The sequence below is a fragment of the Castor canadensis genome, chromosome 2 (assembly GCF_047511655.1).
Source record: "Castor canadensis chromosome 2, mCasCan1.hap1v2, whole genome shotgun sequence".
Classification (NCBI taxonomy): Eukaryota; Metazoa; Chordata; class Mammalia; order Rodentia; family Castoridae; genus Castor; species Castor canadensis.
The window spans coordinates 78,829,029-78,849,450 of NC_133387.1; the positions used below are offsets into that span (position 1 = coordinate 78,829,029).

General features: G+C 34.9%; 1 protein-coding gene across 34 annotated transcripts in view; it reads left to right on the forward strand.

The window, feature by feature from the left end:
• Window positions 1-20,422, forward strand: part of Hdac9 (histone deacetylase 9) — an 844,179-nt gene that overhangs the window by 508,164 nt on the left and 315,593 nt on the right. For 30 of the 34 annotated variants that reach the window (XR_012445228.1, XM_074065098.1, XM_074065099.1 and 27 more), the window contains 2 exons: window positions 541-758; window positions 17,455-17,718. Coding sequence is in view for 33 of the 34 variants with exons in the window: in XM_074065098.1 (XP_073921199.1) it covers window positions 541-758; window positions 17,455-17,718 (482 nt within the window). In the remaining variant the exon portion in view is untranslated. Of the gene's footprint in view, window positions 1-540; window positions 759-17,454; window positions 20,070-20,422 lie in introns of those variants that run through there. The other 4 variants (XM_074065120.1, XM_074065119.1, XM_074065121.1 and 1 more) reach the window with 2 other exon arrangements.

Here is a 20,422-nt window from a genome sequence, read left to right on the forward strand (position 1 = left end):
CTCCCTCTGACCTCCTTACTCTCCCCCCAACCCCCCACTTCCAGGCAGAACCTTTTCCTCCCTCTTCTCTGATTTTGTTGAATAGAAAACATAAGAGATAATAAGAAAGATGTATCATTTTTGTTAGTTTGGGGTAAAGATAGCTATACAGAGAGATTCCTGATGTTGGTTCCATGCACTTGTGTATTGCAAACCACATTGGTTCATTTCTATCAGACCCCTTCTCTACTTCCTGCTCTCCTTCCCATAGTAGCCTCTGCCAATTTAAGATTACTTTATTCACTCCTCAACAGGGAGGACATCAACCACATTCAAGTTTTAGGTTTCTTTTCCTTTCCCTGTTTCTCCCATTCGTGTTCTCCCCTTAGTGTGTGACCCATGTCCAATAATATTACTGCATTTGTTTTGGGTGTATAATCCTCATATGAGGGAGAACATGTGATTTAAGATGTTTTCATCACAAATGGCTTGTCTTTTCTTAAAATTAGATGTGAACATGTGTATACACACACACACACTCACACTTTTTTTTTTTTTCAGGTGGAGTTCCTTTACATCCTCAGTCGCCCTTGGCAACAAAAGAGAGAATTTCACCTGGCATTAGAGGTACCCACAAATTGCCCCGTCACAGACCCCTGAATCGAACCCAGTCTGCACCTTTGCCTCAGAGCACATTGGCTCAGCTGGTCATTCAGCAGCAACACCAGCAATTCCTGGAGAAGCAGAAACAATACCAGCAGCAGATCCACATGAACAAAGTAAGCTACCAAGCCAAGTCAAAACATCACAGTGACTGGTTTGGAAATTAGGATTCTCTTCACTGAGGGTATATAAGAAGAGAAGGTTAGGATGTATCACAGCAAAAGGGGGATTATCTTCCTAGCCCAGTTATCTGGGCTTGAGGACAGAATATCAACACAGTATCGCTATTTTCACCACTGTTAGGTTCATAGCACATTTGTAGTAAAACTAGCAAGAATATTGTATGGATGAATGCCTGTTTTCATATACAAGCACATGAAGGTCCATGTGTATTAAGACCTATTTTTGAGTATTTTTGCAGAAAAGGCATGAAGAATTGGTTGTGATGGGTTTACAAGTCAAAAGTTTTCACAGGTAATGGCAGATAGGACAAGGTTAGCCAAAAAGGTCTTTCTTGTCAATTTGTATGTATCTAGGTTACATTTATTTTTAGTGAGCCCACTTATTCCAAAAAGGATCTAAAGCAATTTCTCACAAACTTGCAATAATTTCTTTTTGGTAGCCTAATTGTGGCTGAGTAGACAGTGGATGTCTGTATCATACCACATCCATAGGAGCTTTCCTGCTAAAGAAAGCAACAGCAAAGAAAAAGTGATTACTATATAATGATATCAGATAGGCTGGTTATGGATTTTCTATGAATTTGTAAGCAATTTCATTTTTCCCTCTTTTGTACTATGTCACCTCCAAGTATATTATGGGGGCAATCTATTGGAAAAAAAACCCAATATCCTGTTTACTTTTAAAAAGAAGGCTATGACTTGGTTTATTATTAAATGCTTTATTATAATTTTAAAAAGCACACACAAAAATAAACTCACATGAGCAAAAATCTAAACATCTTTTCAACAGCAATACAAGAAGGGGTACTTCAAGGATTGCTAAAGCTTTTTCTTCTGTTTGTCTTTTTCTTAACAAGAACAGAGCCATGAAAGGAACATGGACTAAAGAGCAAAGTACTGAACACAAGTATTTTGAACCAGCCCTTTGCTGCTCTGAAATATGGTGTGTGTGGAGAAAGGAATGTGTGGAGCTTAGCAGTCCCAACTGTCTCTCTAACGTCTTTCACTATACCTTGCACACTCTTTCTGCGTCATCAGATTAATGTCTATTTTATTACTCTAGCATTTCTTTAAGTTTATCAAATTATTTTGGTATCAGTCAGTCTCATTAGGAGGGAACCAGCTTCCTTCCCTGTCTAATTAAAGAATGCTTTTAATTTGAATGTATATGTTTGTTCTATTATGATAGTTAGGTTTGTTTATTTATTTGTTTTGTGGTTTCTCAGAACAACTTAAAATTACTAGGCATTCTTGAAAATTGTCCTGCGTAAGAAATTCATGTAGGAGGAAAGATTGTGAGTCCTACTTTTTGTCTCATAATTTTTTGATCTGGACTTAAGTCTGTTTATAAAATTAATATTGAGTTGTAAATATTCTTTTCTGCCAACCATGATTTTCTTTTCTCTAAGGATGTTGATGTGTATATTCTGCTATGGATAAATTAGGTTAATTGATACCTTTGAAATTGTGGCCTACAAGTGATTTCTATGAATACCTTTAAGAATATTTTGGAATTTGTTTTTTTATGACCTAGAGTTGCCACTTTTTCAGACTCAGATAGTATGCTTGTACCAGAACCTCTCTCCTTTGGTATCACCCTGGAGAGCTGGGCAGGCAAATGCTAACCCCAGCCACAGAATAAAACTAAGATGAAAAGCAGGCTTTTGCATTTTAGCAATGACAAAAGCAAATCTTATCAGAGACCTTTTCCCATGTGGAGCTGATTCCATGGAATCTGTTAAGAATTCTTCCCAAAATTAGAAACAAACTTATACTTTTAGGTACATGTTTGTACAGTGGTTTGATTATTAAATCTTGCCTTAATTAGGCAAAATGAAGACCAGAAAACTTCAAAGTACAAAGCTGATCTTTCTACGTTAACCCCTCTCAGCTTGGGTGTTTAGATTACTCAAGCAGGTCTCCAGTTGGCTTTTCTCCAAGTACATATTCCATATGTCTAATCAAGAGGCATGTGCACATTGGATATTCTCTTGATTTTGAAAATAATTTACCTGCCCTCACTTGTCTAAGGAAACAGAGAAAAATCTTATTAAAGAAAATATTGAACCTAGATCCTATTTTGAAGTATTCCCAATAGAACCTTTAAGAAATGAATTGCTACTGTTCACCTTTCTTCCGAGGTGATGAGGACATTTATTTCTCAGTGGATCAGGGCCATACCTTAGATGCCAAAAACTAACAAACTTCTGTATAGTAACATATTTATGCATGCTCTATATAGCCATTTAGACTGTCTATTAGTAAGAAATAACCATAAAAATTTATGTCATTCCCCCATTCCCATGGATGGACCATTATTAAATCCATTCTCACTATAGTCAAAAGTTGACATCATAAAAACCTGGACCTTGCACAAGAAATACTTACTACAGCAGGAAATACAGGCATGTGTGAAAGTGAAGATGTGCATATGTCATATTTAAACATGGCTTTCCACTTATTTTCTTTTTATGGCTCCTTTTTGGAGGACTTAGCAAAAAGCAAAGTGAGAACAAAGTAAAAAATAAGTAGATTAATCTCTCGACCAGCATCAGGTCAAATGCAGTTGACCATTTTGGTATGAATTTTGCAATGTTATGTTTGAATTGCTAATAATCTTTAGAAGAATCAGAAGCCAATCAATGCCATTAGGAGAATATACAATAATAACGATTAACATTAAAAATTGAAGAATTTGTCAAATATAAATGTTATTAATCCTACCAGATGACTTACCTACCTATTGCTGTATTCTTTAATGACATTTATATAGGATATTTGTGTATCCTAAGATTATTTGCCCCTCATAGCCTTTGTACTCAAAGGCTTAAGAGAAATATCCCTACCATGGGTTTATATAGTATTTATATTGCTGTATCTGCCAGTAAATAATGGGGGAGGATAGAAAGGTGAGTTTGGGCTAGAGAGAAAACCTTGTCATAATGATTTATCTCTTCTCATGAGTTTGAATATTCTGATTTCACTGAAAGTATTTTGAGATGTTTAGTCATAAGAAAATCATAGCTTACATTTCTTTTGTTTTTTGAGACATTGACAAATTCAGAAGTGCATTAAACAATGTCTATTGCCAAAACATAGTATGTTTTTGTACTATGAAGACTGAAATTTGTGTATCCCTTTAAAAAAATAAGAGTTTCTTTATACAACCACCAAAGAAGGCTGTTGCTTTTGTCAGTATATTTTGCTTTTCCTGTTGGAAGAAAAAAAGTTTGAAAAATAGACTATCCCCCAAAATACAAAAGAGCAAGAAAACAAAATCACAGGGTATTGTTAATTCCCCTGAGCCTACTTCAAGTTTAATTGCCACAGTTTTTTTTCCTGGTAAAACAAAACCTTTATTAAAACAAAAGCACCACAGTTACTTGGACAGGTTGTTGATTTTAAAGGAGTGTTCTAGCCATTGCCTGAAAAGTAAAAGGGAAAACGTACAGTCCCAGTACTGTCTGAAAGTTACATAGACAGTTTCCAAAGTATCTTTTATTCATTTTTATTGAATGAATCTCTGACATGTGTCCCCACATCATGAGGTTATTTTATAAGTTAGTCTTCTATTACTTATGTTTTTTATATTCAATCCATCATATCTGTATGAGCCATAATTTTAGGAGAATTCCTGTTTTCAGTACTTACTTGACTAAAATGCTATTATGCTGGTATATGCATGCATCCATTCAGCAAATCATTTTCGAATTCTTACTTTGTGTAGACACTGGTTTTTGCTCTAAGAAAACAGCATTCAATGTCCTCATGAAGCTTATAGCTTGGAGACCAGAGGTTGAAATACTCAAGAAAACAATATGAGAATATGAGGAAAGAAATCGACTTCTTTGAAGAAATATTTAAGACTTGTATCATTATCCTCCCTGGGTTATTTTGTCCTTGTAACATTTGCTATCTTCTTATTTTCTTTCCTCTTTTTTTCTTTTTCTTTCTTTCTTCCTTTCTTTTTCTTTCTTTTTTCCTTTCTTTCTTTCATTTCTTTCTTGTTTTGTCTTTCTTTTTTTACAATATGCACTGTGATAAATATCTTATGCATTCCTATGACTGGATATCAGCCAACACTTTTTAAAAAACACACATAAATCGTGAGATGATATCTTATATATGCCAAGGTTCAGTCTAGATATAAGTATTTATTATATATTTATTACTGTGATACTTAGGCATTTTGACATGAGTACTATTTTATCATAATAAAAATATATCTAAGACAACACCAGTAAACGGGAGGCCAAGCAGATGTCCTGCACTGCCTTTATTGGCACAGGTAGATGTTATGTTCTGACAAGCAGTGCTGGATCTGAGCAAATGGGGAGCTTCCATTAGCATGTGACAAGAATTTGACCCTTTTCTTGAGTAGTATATATGTATTCCTTTCTTGCAACATAATTCTCTAACATCAGTATTGCATTTTCTCCATGACCCACATGATTCATACCCATTCCCTGTTCCCAGCCCTTCATTTGCTGCAAACCAGGAGAGTATATCCTCTAATATCTGCGCAAAACTAGCATACTTGTGTATATTTTTTTTTGTAAAAAAAATATCCCTGAAGTGAGTCCTAATATAGAACTATTTTTGTAGTATTGGAAAAAATGTATGTATTTTGCGAAGTCTAATTTGAAGAACAATTCTATAGGTGTATATACTACAAATACTTGATACTTTTGAAGTCATAGTTCACATTAGTACATTTCACATTAGCATTATTTTAGTAAATATAACTATTAAAATAATCTATTTCCCTCGTGCCTTCCTCATTGATGCCTTGAAATGCCTAATCTAACATTTAAATAACACCAGCTCCCTTTTATATGCAGAATGTACTAAGTGCTGAATGTTCCATGCCTGCATCCTTACATGTGTTATCCCTTTAACCTTAACAACTCACTTTTTAAATTTTCAAAGATGTTAATTTTACAGGGCTTACTTAGGTTGAGCAAACTGAGTGGGCTACCAAGTTGGCAGAACTGGAATTCTGATCAAAGTTGTCTGACACAAAGCTGCTCTTAACCACTTACACTTCTGATTTCATTCTTGCTTTTATCACCAAGGAGGAGCCAAACTTTCCTAATTTTAGTTCTACTTTGAAGTATAGAACTCACAATTAAAAACAAGGCAAACAAATATAAAACAAGGGAGATGAACTTATTTTTGTTTCGATTTGAATTTGCCAGGATGAAGAATTCCCTTTTCCCTACTCTGTTTCCCAAGCTTTTCATGCATTGCCCTCTATCCAGTTACTCACTTGGCAGTCTTTGTACGTTGACTTGACGGTGAGACAGATACCCTGTGGGATTGTAAGGCTTTCCAAATGGTGCAGGGCAAATGAAGTACAGAGCCCAGCTACAACCAGGCCACATTGCCATTTTTTTCAGATTGGACAAACATCTTCTCTCGAACAAGTTCTGAGCAAGCTTGAATCTGGAAGTTTACTGACTTTATCAGGTTCTACTGAAATGCAAATGTTGGCATCTCATCTATGGGTGGTTGGAAAATGCCTTGTTTTAAGTTTTGAAAAATGGATGAGTAGAAACTTGAACAGGGCTTTCATTTAGGAAAGTAGGCATTACTGTTGTCAAGATTAATTTCTCTCCATCCATTCAACAGCTTGTTTCCATGTAGAGTCTTTTAATCACCAATTTAGGATTACATTTTGCCCATTAGCTGGATAGTATGTTCAAAAACATTAACACACATTGAAAGCAGTCTTTATAACAGCAAAAAACCTCTTAGATTATTTATCTATCTATAGAGATTTATAAATGTAACTTTGACTTTACCATTAAATAGATGCTATGTTGACATGATTTGACCAGTGTAAGTAGATCCTTGTAGGTATGTAGTGGGCTTTAAAAAAAGTTTACTTATGCTAGAGTACTAGCTTACATCACCATAGAAAATTTGTATAGAAGCATTTCACTACATAACAGAAAATGACCTGTTGCTTTATTATTAGATGTGATGAACTCCTGTGTTTGGAAAAGACCATTTCAGTGGATTAATGTGTAGCATTCATAAACATTCCCAGTACCGCTTTCATAACTTGAAGACCAAGGGGAAGGACCTCGACCTTTCCTTTTCACTCTGCACTGTTAATCTAGTCAGAGATGCTTTTATTGAACGAGAAAAACAATAGTTGGACTTGACTATGAGGTAAGAAAATAGGAGAAAGAAAAATATCTGGGGAATTAAACCATGTGAGTACTTTGACTGATGTTGATTCCAGGCAGTTCAAAGGGAGAGAGAAGTTAAATAATTTGGTTGTTTCTCAACCTTGACAAATAGTTTCATTTGACAGAATGAAATAATTAAGTCTCTGCTAAGGAATTTTTAATATAGCTAACTGATCTATGGACATGAGAAGCACAGATGCGTACCAGTCTCTTTGTTAAGGCTTTTGGTAGTTTGTAAGTTCCTGATTTTAGTGCGCTATTCCTGTTCCTTTCAGCTCTCTCTCTAAATGCTTATGAAATTTGAGGTTTTGTAGTGACCCTGGTCTAGAACATTGATCTAAAATATTCCCATTTCTTCAGGAAGAATCTCATCCACAGCTATGATTCCCCCATATCCTAAATGAAATATACTGCTGCTCTTGTTATTAATTGTATAAACCAACAATCAAAAAGCTCACATTCATAAACTCATTTCCTGATATACAGTAAGTGATGATGTTCCACAAAGATTCTTCTATTAACAGCCGCTTTGCTGCATGTTGTAAATGAAAATGAAGAAGGCAAGTTCTTTCTCTTGAATACTCCATAGACCTGTAAACAGATATCTATAATCAAAGATGGTTGTATAGAACACATAGCCCATATGAATTGCAAAATCTAGAATGCTTAACAGTCTCTCCAAGAGAAATTTCTGAGGTCTTGCATGATGATTTATTAGCTTTACAAGTTTGGTCAAGATATTTAACATCATTTTTAATAATTCTCTAATGAGCAAATTTTAGAGGCTTATAGAGGATTATATGAGAGTATGTATGTGATAATGATTTATTAACATGGTAAGTATTATGAAGACCACAGTATTTACATTCTTTTTTATGGGTGGAATTGAAATATGGTCTCACAGCCCAGGTTGGCCTTGAACTTGGAATATTTCTGCTCTACTTCCCAAGTGCTGGGATTACAGATGTGTACCTCTACACGTGGGTATAGTTACCGGTATTTTCTTACCTGTTTTTTTTTTCTTTTGGTAGTACTAAACCCAGGCATTAAGCCCTAGGCCAGCACTCTACTACCCCAGCCCTATATTCCTTTCAAATATTACCCTTCTATTTCCCTTATTTGGTTAATAAAAGTGGTCGTCTGGAAGTACTAGAATAATTCCGAGGCACACATTTCCTACTTGCCTCAATATTGCGTCGGGCTAATTTTCTGTAAACCAAACCACCAAGTTATGCTCCAACTCTCTCTCTCATGTGCCCCTGTAATCATTATGAAGCAGACCTTTTTTCCTGTTTGGAATAATACCATAGTTAGTGATTGAATGTTTTTATGGGACTATAATTTTCATTTAGTGAAATTTATTCATTTTGCTATACAGGTCAGTAAGTTTTAACAAATGCATATTGTTATTGTCATATAATTACCACAACCGACAGAACATTGCCCTCAACTTCCCAAATTCCCTTGTGCTGCTTCTTGGTAGTCACTCCTTTCCCCAGTGCCTAAAGAAATGGTCAGATGATTAACTGAGGAAGGAGCATCAGGGTAAGTCACAAGTACTAGGGATTGTGTATTTAAGAGCACACAGAGCTCAACCCGAAATGGACTAAACTAGAGGATGTTTAAGCAAGAAGGGGCCTAAGGGATTCTTTTCAGAAGTTGTACAATGACAGTCTATGAACTGGGCCCATTCCATCAGTCTGCTGTCTTTATCCTGCCTGGTTTCTTAAAAAGTTTTTAAGTTACTGGGCCGTCTTTAAAAATAGAAAGATTTCAAATAAAAATTTGAATTTCTGGCATTCTCTGAAAGATGGAAATATCTGACCACACTGAACCTCCACTTTCCTGTGAAATTAGTGCCTGTCTTAAGTGGTGCCAGCACAGTACTACTCTCCAGTTTACCAAAGCAAAGAATTGATCCATGAGGAGAAAGGAAGAGCCTTCAAGCAGGAGTGAACAGGGAATCACTGGGTTTGAGATCCTCTGTGTTTTGAGACCCACTCCAAAACCACCAACCAAAGAGGAGAGGGTACCCTTCCCATTGTGCCTTCAATCTCTTATTTATTAAAGATTGGAAAGTAAATTATCAAGGAAAATCCTATTATGTAATATTAAAGAACATGAAATTATAGTTTTAAAAAAAAAGAGGAAACAACTTATCTGTGTTCTAAAGAAAAACCCTTGAGGATTTTTGTTAAATTCTCTTGCTGAGGATTACATGTTCTGATTGTCCAATCTCCCTGTTTCCTTTTCTGCTTCCCTAAATTTGATCTTTGAGAGCAGCCAGAATAGTCATTTACAAAGGAAGATCAAGTCACGTAATGATCTTGCTTAGAACTCCCCAGTTGCTTATAGAATGTGGATACATTTATGTGGCTGTAAGGTTGTCATTTGCTGACTCCTGCCCCCCTCCCTCTGCCCTTGTGTCCTACCTCTCAACCTCCAGTCACAGTTCTAATGGCATGATCAACCCACAGGCCTTTTTAGGACTTGATCTTGTTATTGGGGTCTATCTCAATCCAAACCTCCTGTCTAGAGGAGGCCTTCATTGCCCATTTAAACTAAAGGGAACATAAACAGTCACTCCTTCCCCTATTATTCCTTGACACATCAAGTTCTATTCTTCCTTTGCTTATTTTCTGTCTTCCCCACTCAGTGCTGGGGTCTTGCTTAATTGACCACTGTTTTCCCAGGCCTTGCCTATAGAATGTGCTCAGTAATAAATTCCTGAAAGAGTGAGTAGGTAAGTGGGCAACTTTTTCAAACTACCTGGGAGGAGGAACTCTTCTGTCTCCTTTCCAATTGGGAATAGTTAATGTAATATCAGGAAGTTATGAGAGCCAGAGGAAGAATGTTTCCATTGTAGGCATTGTTTTGGATAATCATTTAGAGTTGAAAATGATAAAGAAGTATTTGTAAAAGTTCACAGGATTCTTAGATTATTTTCGTACTTCTGTAAAGTTAGTAAGAAAGGATATTTGTCAGTTTAGACTTTAATATGTAAATAATGAATTAATATTTAGAAAATCTTCCTTTTCTTTTTGTTTAATTTTGGGTCATCTGGTTATTTCCCAAAAAATGCACAGAAATACAATGACGTGGAATATTTTGGCTTGAAGTGGGAGTTCTTCCCTAAGTAGACCTCTTATTTTGAAAGCCCTCCAAGTTCTGCATGTTGTTTTTGAGAACAGTTGGTACCTACCTAATCTATTTGTGAATTGAGACAGAATTTTATCATTATTTTTAAATCTAGTTTCCTTGGAGCTTAAGGGAAAGGTTTTATTTTCTAAAAGAAGAATATTATATTTATTTAACAGAAAGGAAAGACAAAGGCAAATTTGTGCTATTGCCATCACCCAACAGAAATCTATCTTAAAATTTGAGGCAAAATAGGAATATGATGAACTGTGTTGAAGATCATATTGCACAGCTTAATAAGCACAGTTTTTTGACAATGTCAGAAAATCAGGTGTCTATCAGGAACAGATTTACTCTTTATCTAATCCTGTTCTTACTTGGTATTTCATATTTGAAGATGTTTGTGGGGATATGAGACTTCTGTAGGAAAAATTAAGATTATAGATTTTAAGTAGATTTTATTTCTAAGCATGTATGCTTATCTTGACTTGAAGATTTTATAGAACAATGTAACTTTCACATAGAGACAAGATTAATGTGCCAAAATGTAAAGATCAGCAACACAACCTTTAAACAGTATTTAATGAATTTTACGTCATTTGCCAATAGAATTTATATGATGTATATTGTGTCATATAAAACACTGGAATTACAGATTTTCTCTAACCCTAAAATGGAGAGATAAGAATTGGAGAATTTAGTTGTAATACTTGAAGGTAAGGAATTTGGATCATTTGCCATGCTATCTGTCATATGAAATATCAGTGTGAAAGTGTTGTATATGGGTGTTCCCATTTCAGAATGGTCAGAGACTGCCTGTAGCATTCTTAGTATCCAGCATAATCACAGTACAGTAGCATGGAGAATACAGAGGCATGCTGACAGACGAATAAGAATACAGATAAAAGGGAAAGGAGAAGCTGTGCAGCATGTCTTCATCTCAGCTGGAGTCCCCACCATAGTAACTCACCTGGTGTCAGACCAGTGGCACACGGTGTTTTTGACAGATGGGATCTCAGCAAAGATTCACACAGGCTTGCAAATTTATCTGTCACACAGATGTTTCATCTTCTGTTTTCTAGCTAGCAAGGCAACAGCCTGACTTTGCTGGGGGATCACCTCCAGATGTTCAACCAAAGAGAGACCCTGCTACCCCACTGAGAGTAAGCAGACATCCCCTCACCACATCTGGGGCCACTCAGCAGCAGTACAAATTAGAAAAGAGTTAACCATACCGTCTTTGTAATGGTCGTATTTGGAGTTCAAAAACACATAGAAAACAACATATCTGAATACTTACAAATAGCACCAAGTAACTTTTCATTTTAAAAATCTGAAATAAGTCAAACCTGGCAGGCAGAATTTCTCTGTGACTTTCATTTGTAGACTTTCCTTGCTGATGTTAATTGCTAATTTTTCCACTGTAGCAGATTTGAGTGTTTTAAATGAAAACAGCTTTCATCAAATACCTAAAATAAAATAACAAGTGTAGATTAACTCCCTCTGTGCATTTACATTTTATAATATTGACTCCAGGGTGTCCTACTTTTCTTTTTTGTATTTTGTGAATCTTCACAAAGAGTACCTATTATTCCAGAGAAGTTGAAAAAGTGGTAGTTATTGGTCACGTAAGACATTGACTTGGCTTCATAACCCACAAAGAAAAGTATAAAAGCTTTGTTACTGAGTTATTATGTTTTTAGATATTTATGATGTTTCAACTAGGTATCAGGCAATATATTAAGCCCTAGGATATAAAATGATGAAAAACAACAACCCAATGACCTCATGGAGTTTATTTTTCTCTTTTATTAGCATATATTAATTGTACAAAGAATTTTATTGTGATATTGCCATATATGCATGTAATATACCCCATAATGTAATATGGGCTATAAAGAAAATATATTAATGAGAAAGTAAAAGAAATAAATCTGTAAGAAGAAGCCACAGTCATGTAAAGATATGCAGAAGGAAGATGACACAGCATCCCTTAAAGCCTATGGGAGAGGATACTGGGCATGTTTATGTTCACAGGACAGACAGAGGCCAGTATACCTGGAGTACATAAATGAGAGAGGATGAGATCCTACAAGGAATGGGGCCATTGGAGTATGTTAGGAGGTTTGGATTTTATTTTAAGCACAATAGAAAGCCATTGGAGGATTGCTCTTAGAGACCCAATGTTACCTAAATTATATTTTGAAAATAATTATTAAAGCTACAGTAAGAGAATAAACTATTGAAGTCCAAGAGCACAAGAAACAAGCTCAAACAGTTGGCTATTTGGGTAGTTCAGGGAGAAAATGGCAGTACTTAGGACTATGGTGGTAGCAATAGAACTGGAGCCCTGTGAAGATACAGGATATACTTTGGAAGTTGAGTTGCTAGGGACTTATAAAATGATGGTATAGGAGAGATAAGACCAAAACAATGGTAAAACTTAGATTCTTGGTTCATGCAGTCAGGCATGCTGTTTATGAAAATGAGAAAGATTGGATGATCCATACACTTGGGTAGAGTGGAAATAGAGGTTCCTTGGAGCCATTTGAAGTTTATGATACCTTTTAGATATATTAGATCTAAACATTTTAGTAAGCAGCTAAATATTCAAGTTTGGAGTTCAGGGGAGAGATTGGAATTATTTATATTCAGTTGTCATAATGTAACTGTTTCAGAAGAAAATGCAAAGTGAAAGGGTATAGAAAATTCTAGATTTTTGCTCTTTTTAAAAATCAATTTCATATTTTTCAATCTTGGACATAAGTTGGTTTCTCTTGGGCAAGAGACTCCTTCATAAAACAAGATTTTAAGAATGTTGTTGCATATTTTTCAGCTCCAACATTTTATATCTATATATGAGTCCCACTTATAAATTGCTGTTTTACATCAAGAAACATTTCTTTTACAAACCTTTAAAGAATTTTGCACTTGGAAAAAGATCATTTTGCCATTCGTCTTTATTAGCAAGTGATCACACCATTATTCATTTTGGCTGTTTTTTTCCTCCTGTTTCCTGTACTCCATCAGATGTAGAGGTGAAGTCAAAGAAATTCACTGAAATAAGAGGCATTTCTGTATTGCATTGAAAAATGTTATAAACAGTGTCATCTATGTATCTGTGTCAGTGAGGTCATAAATATTGACTAAATTTAACTGATGGACTAAATGAGGTTATTTTTGGGTACTTCACTGACCCCAGAAATACATTAACAGGTCGGATTTCAGAAAGTGTTCTATTAAAATGTATATATATGTTCTGTAAACACTCAAGGTTTTGTCTTTACTATCTGTGGGAAATTTTACTCTATTAATTTCATATTGTTTGTCTGGTGTTTGGATGCAGCAGTGACGACAAGCTATTGCTTTCCAGGATGCTGTAATTTTCATCTTGTTCCCCTGAATTACCTTTCCTGATTTCTATTAATATCTTGTTTAAATTGCCACTGGATTTTGTATGTGCACAGTAATTATTGGCCTTTACAAGAGAGATTTTGGTCAAATGGTGTAGATAAAAAACCTAGTTGGCATAGATTCCAAAGAAAATGGGAACAGATAAATAACAAGGGAGATAAAGAGTTTTATTGTGAAGGGGATATACTTAGGAACAGGGTGGTTGTGAATGGAAAGTTTTCCTTTAAGATGGATGATGTTACTGAAAATTTACAAATAAAAATACCCAGCAGTGAGGGGAAATGTATGGTGGAGGACAGAGTGAAAGCAGATTGGATTGAGACATAAGCTGAGGGCTTGACTGAAGTAAGAGTGCAGAATGTTTTTCATTGTAGCAGCAGGAAAGGTGGATGGCAGCGAGGTGAGTGTGGTGATAGCTGGGTTCCAGGCTTCTCTTCTGACGCTTCTGTTCTTTCATGAAATAAGAAACAAAGGTATCATCAAGGAGAGAAGAAATGTTAGGGATGGCAGTGTTTGAAAAGAGAGAACGTAACCTGAAATAGTCATTGAAGAAGTGAGAGTGAGTGAACTATAGAGACAGAGGACTACTGAGGGCCTTACAGAGGAGTATGATCATGAACCTAAAGAGAAACACTCAGCATGATTGTACTTTTCCCCTCGCTTTTTCAGTTGCTTGCATTTGGCAGAGTGTATAGTGTTAACCTAATTAGAATACTTAGTCTTCCAGTGAGATCCATACCAAAGATGGCAAAGGAGTTGAGTTGAAGATAATGTAAGTGGAAGTCAGCAAATGAGAGGAACCAGAGCAGTGAGACTGGGACCTAGAGTTAAGGAGTGTCTGGGGTCAGAATATTATAAGAATGAGCCAGATCTTGAGGAATGGTGCTTGAAATAGAGATTTGGGGAGTGTTCCATTACTGATAAAGAGGTCTCAGTAGTATGATCACACTGCCAGGTGCTGAGGTTGAGTGGAAGACAAGACCATTGGTGGTAAGGGAGGTTAAGGGTCTAAGAGGCCATGTTGGAACTGGAAAGAGAAAAGTCTTGTTACTCAGGTAGCAGGTGATGTGTATAGCTTCCTCTTGGTTACTGACTACTGCCAGTAATGTCAAACATCCAGAAGCTGAGGTTCAGAAATCACTCTCCAGGAATAGGGACTTGTTGAGGTGGCATTTCATGAGGGCTGGCTATATGCTCTCTGTACAATCTTCTATGAGTAGACTTCAGTTTCAGTTCCATGACCATGTACCCCTTAAGTTTTTTCTGTTGTCTTTAGGAAGCTGTGTTTGGCAAGATTGTTTGAACACCTCTATGAGGTGTCTGCTTAATTAAGTAAATTTCTTTGAAGAATGAGTGATTGTTTGTCACCCAGTGTCCTTGTCCCTGTAGTTCCTGCTCAAACTAAGACTTTTAAATTTTTGTTCATTTCCTATGGTCTTGATGTTCTTTCTCTAAAATCCAATCACATGGAATCTTACAATTTTGTCATCCAAATTCTGAACTATTACATTGTCTCTGTTCTCCAGTCTCTCAGCAGTTTGCAAACAATTATGTATACAAGACAGGAATTGCTGATTAGTGTTCAGATTTGGGACAATAGTACAAAAAATAGTTTCCTAAAATGTTCTTAAAGACATTTGAAACATGATAGGAGGAATATTCTTCTTATGCTAACTGTCCAAGGACAGTAGGAATTAGACTGTCAGAAAAAAGGAAATTAATACTCAAATTTGCTTTCTTCATTTTGAAATGAGTTTTAATTGGCATGTATTCTCTTAGCTTGATCATGTCTGACTTAGGTTTGGAGATATTTAGATCTCATTATATTGCTTATCCTCAATTATATTTTATTTCTGTAGAGTCTTACTCTTTTAAATGTAGTATAAATTCTCCACACAATTGGCATGTATTCTCTTAGCTCGATCATGTCTGACTTAGGTTTGGAGACATTTAGATCTCATTATGTTGCTTATCCTCAATTACATTTTATTTCTGTAGAGTCTTACTCTTTTAAATTTAGTATAAATTCTCCAATGTCATCTTTTCAACATTTTCTTCAAGTCCTCACACCCCAGTAGACTTTTAGTTGCATGAAGGCGCTGGTGTTCTTGTCCAGTCCAGGGTCCCCTCACACTTTTTCTTCTGCCAAAAATGTTTCCAATTGTTATTTCCACCCGTACCTCCCAACCCTCACACAGATGTAGCTGGCTCGTTTCATCCATCATCCTTCATTCCTCAACTTAAACATAATATCTCCTCAATGAAACTCCTTTCACCATTCCCCACTCCCTCTTCAGTGACAACCACTATATGCTCTTATTACACCCTGTGTTTCTTTTTTTTCTCTCTCTCTCTCTCCCTCCCCCTCATTTATCTTTCCCTTTCCCTTGTGGTACTAGGTTTTGAACTCTTAAGCCACACTCCTAGCCCTATGTGTCTTTTTTTAAAGCATTTGTCTAATATCAAAATAATTTTCATTTGTGAAAAATAAAAAGAAATGCATTTATCCATTTAATGTTTTCCTAGCACACTGAACTCCAAGCTCCATGAAAGTGAGATAATGGCCATTTTTGTAATCCTTAGCAAGGTGTCTTGAATATAGTTGGTACTCAATAGATAATTGTCAAACAAATATACAAAAAATCCCAATATACATACATGCCGTGAACTGAAAGGGATCTGTTAGTGTGTTCAGGGCTATTTGAGATTGTGTAGAACAGAGGAAATCTGTAAGCCAAAAGAGGTTGCCTTTAAAGTTTAAATACTTCTATATTTAGTCCTTAAAACATGTGTTTAGTTTTTAAAATCTAGTCATGTGTGAGTGGGAGGAAAATTTAAATTTTACATAGAAAAATCTATTCAAGTTTTAGTGGTGGTGTTGTAAGTGTGCTACTAGTTAAAATAATTAGCATGTTGTTTACACAGGCATTAACTTAGCAGAAACTCCAACCACCCTTGAAAACACAGTTTGCAATCTACAGATGATCAGTCAGTAGGACCACTGTGAAATAAAACAGAAATCATCTTGAGACTCTTACTCAAGATGATTTTATGGTGTAGCATTTTGCTATTGTTTAAGTTAGGTATATTATCAGTTTTCTTTTTAAATCATTGAACACTAATCCATATGTTTCTGAAAATTAAATATAATTTGATTTATAAAATAATTAAATTCTCAATAATAATTTTCAAAGTAAAAAATAATTCCTTATTTCTCTCATAAAACATTTTAATGTTGTCAAAGTTTTAAAAATTAGGCATCTTTTAAAGTTCAGAATTTCAAAAAATTTTTTTCTGTGTTTTATAAGTATATCCTTGAAGGTGCCTTATCATTTGACTGTAATTTAATTATATACATTTTGGAAAATTAGATAATCATAAAAGACTAGTAGCATTTGTGTTTGGGCCTTTTATAGCTGTTAACATTCATCCAAAAAATAAAAAAATTGAGGAAGTTTTACAATACCCCCTGTCCTCTTGAGAAAAGTATTATTCCCAGGTTTATTTGTATTGAGTTGACTAGGTAAAACCTATCCTTGTGAAAGTTTTATGGCTTCCATGGACACAGTTTATTTACCTTTTTTTCTACTTTTCCCACCATTTTCTAAGTGTGTTGGAGAGTAATACATTTAAGAAAACAAAGAAGCAAGCAAAAAAAAATCAAAGACCTCATTGCTTGTTTACCACACCAATACAATATGGAAATGATGGGACTGCTTCAGACTTGGTCTGAGTGTGGAAGTTGTTGTTTACAAGTTTATTCTGATATCAGTGGATAGAAATCAGAGTGCCGACTTAGTTATTAGAAATCGAAGTATGACTTGCTTTGCTATTACCATCAAGAACTATTGACTTTTGAACCCCTGAACACTCTCTTCTAGCTGCTTTCGAAATCTATTGAACAACTGAAGCAACCAGACAGTCACCTTGAGGAAGCAGAGGAAGAGCTTCAGGGGGACCAGGCGATGCAGGAAGACAGAGCGCCCTCTAGTGACAACAGTACTAGGAGCGACAGCAGTGCTTGTGTGGATGACACACTGGGACAAGTTGGGGCTGTGAAGGTCAAGGAGGAACCAGTGGACAGTGATGAAGATACTCAGATCCAGGAAATGGAATCTGGGGAGCAGGCTGCTTTTATGCAACAGGTAATAGGCAAAGATTTAGCTCCAGGATTTGTAATTAAAGTCATTATCTGAACATGAAATGCATTGCAGGTTTTGGTAAATGGTTATTTCCTATCAGTTGATATCTTTGGATGATTTGATTTTAGTGTTTAAGGATTCTAATTAATATAGGTAAATGTATGTATCTATTTGGAGATCTCTCAATATTGATCTCTAATTAGATATCAAGGTTTTATTGAAACTCCACTGGTAAGAAAATACCTGTTACACTAAAATTATTCTGTCTAATATCCAAGTAAATAACAGGCTTTAAATTCATCTCAAAGCCTGCTTCAAAAACTTACTTCTAAGGAAAACCAACTCACTGTTAGTTTTCGTTTATCTGCTGAGATTGAAGACTGCTGGATATAGTCTCACAGTCTAATCAATGAAGCGTTCACTTAGGCTTTGGTTTCTTTGAAAATGTAGAATTCAATTTTGACATCACTGTACATAGTGTATCATACTACAGTCTTAAACACTGTTAAAGGTAGTTTGCCCTTTCTTCTGTTTTGTTAAATAGAAATGTTCTGGTTACCATACCAGACCTAGGTAGACCTAGGTTATTGTGTAGATTGCAATTGAAAATACTAGGAATACAGGTGGTCTTAAATATATAGATGCAAATTGAGTACTATTTTAAATGTTATGTTCTGTATCACACAGCACTGCACATTTTACTTTTAACCTTTATAATTTGATGGCATTGTCTATTGAAAAAGATCAAATGAAGCAGACGCAAATGTTGGTGAGAAGTAATGTGCAGCATTGTGGTCCAATCAGATACTATAACGTATCTACGGTTGCAGAAAGCACAGTGACAGTATGTTTATCACCTGACATTAAGATAAAATGAGTTTTACAAGGTGTATCATGTTTTATAATCATTATCATTAGACTCTTTTAGATATAACTCCACAGCATATACCATATCATTTTGGCAAATAAAAATATGAAAGTTGGATGTAACAAAAGAGTTTACTTGTACATAATGCACCTTCAGAAGGACTATGTCCTTGATACTATAAAATACAAATGACTTTGAAGGCAACAGAAGACAATGTTTTTTTAAGTCAGTTATTTGTCAGGTTCCTGCTGTTCTCCTACAGAAAAGTGATTCTGTGAAGCTGAACAGGAAATGCCTTGTGGAAACAGGAAGTCCAAGTGATTCATGTACTGAGGAATGTAGGAAAAAAAATTGAGGATAGTGTTTTTACTCTTTCTGTTTTTAAAGGGCACTCTATGAATTGATTTATTGTCTAAGAAAATAACACCACAAGTAGGGAAATTGTTACGGAAGCTTTTCACTGGAACATTTCCTTCATATTCCCTTTTGATATGTTTACCTTGTTTTATAGGTTTACTTTTGTTAAGCTAGTTAAAGGCTCGCTGTATTAAGACCCCTTTAATATGGATAATCCAAATTGACCTAGAATATTTGTGAGGTTTTTTCTATTAAAATATTTATATTTCTAAATCTGAAGTATTTTAAGGTGTAGTATCCTGTTTCAAAGGAGATATAGCAGTTTTGCCAAATGTAGACATTGTTCGACTGTATGTTACTGGCACGTGTTGTTTACATTTTGCTGTGACATTTAAAAATATTTCTTTAAAAATGTTACTGCTAAAGATACATTATCCTTTTTTAAAAAGTCTCCATCCAAATCAAATTAACATAATTAAAAGCTAGAAACTTTAAAACCTTTCCATATAATGAAAAGTCCTTATGATAATTTGACAAATAGCTATAATAGGCAACACTCCCCATCACCAGCATATTTTGGTTAGTATATTCCTTCATATTTAAATGACTTTTTGTCAGTTGTTTTGCATTAAAAATATGGCATGCCTAAGATAAAATTGTATTTTTTTCCATCTCATAAATATTCATTTCCTTCAAAGTCTTTTTTCAATCTCATAAAAAAGGGATAGTGCATCTTTTAAAATACATTTTATTTGGGGAGGAACATGCGGCTGAGCAGACTTTTGTATAATATTACTTCAAAGATATGTAATCACAAACAAAAAACTATTTTTTATAATGTCATTTGAGAGAGCTTCATCAGTACAGTTGGTGGACGTTAATTGTTTGAATTTGATAGTCTTTGAATTTAATCAAGAAACTACCTGGAACCAGTGAAAAGGAAAGCTGGACTTAAATAATCTTAGAACTAATTGATAAATGTCTCTTTTAAAATCTACTGTATTTATTATAATTTACACCCTTGGAGGTGATCTATTGTTTTGTGTTGTAAATATATTGTTTGTATGTTTCCCTTCTTGCCTTCTGTTATAAGTCTCTTCCTTTCTCAAATAAAGTTTTTTTTAAAAGATCCCTTTTTCATACATTTGGCTTTGTGTAAATTTGATATATTTAATCGAATTTCAAACTTGTACACTAGATCACATATACAAAAATATATTGCCACTTTTTGTTGAAATAAGATAATAAAGATATTTTGAACAGTTACTTCTAATAGCATTAAAATAATACATTCAACAATAATGACTTTAAACTATTTTCATCAGCCATTATCTGATGGAAACATATGTAAAATTTGTTGCATTTTTCCAGCGTGATCTTTTTCTTGATATGATAATATCTTTGGTATTTAAATTAAATGTCATATTCTAAATATAAAATTTTATATAAATAGACTTCAGTTCCTAACTCTACTCAACTTAA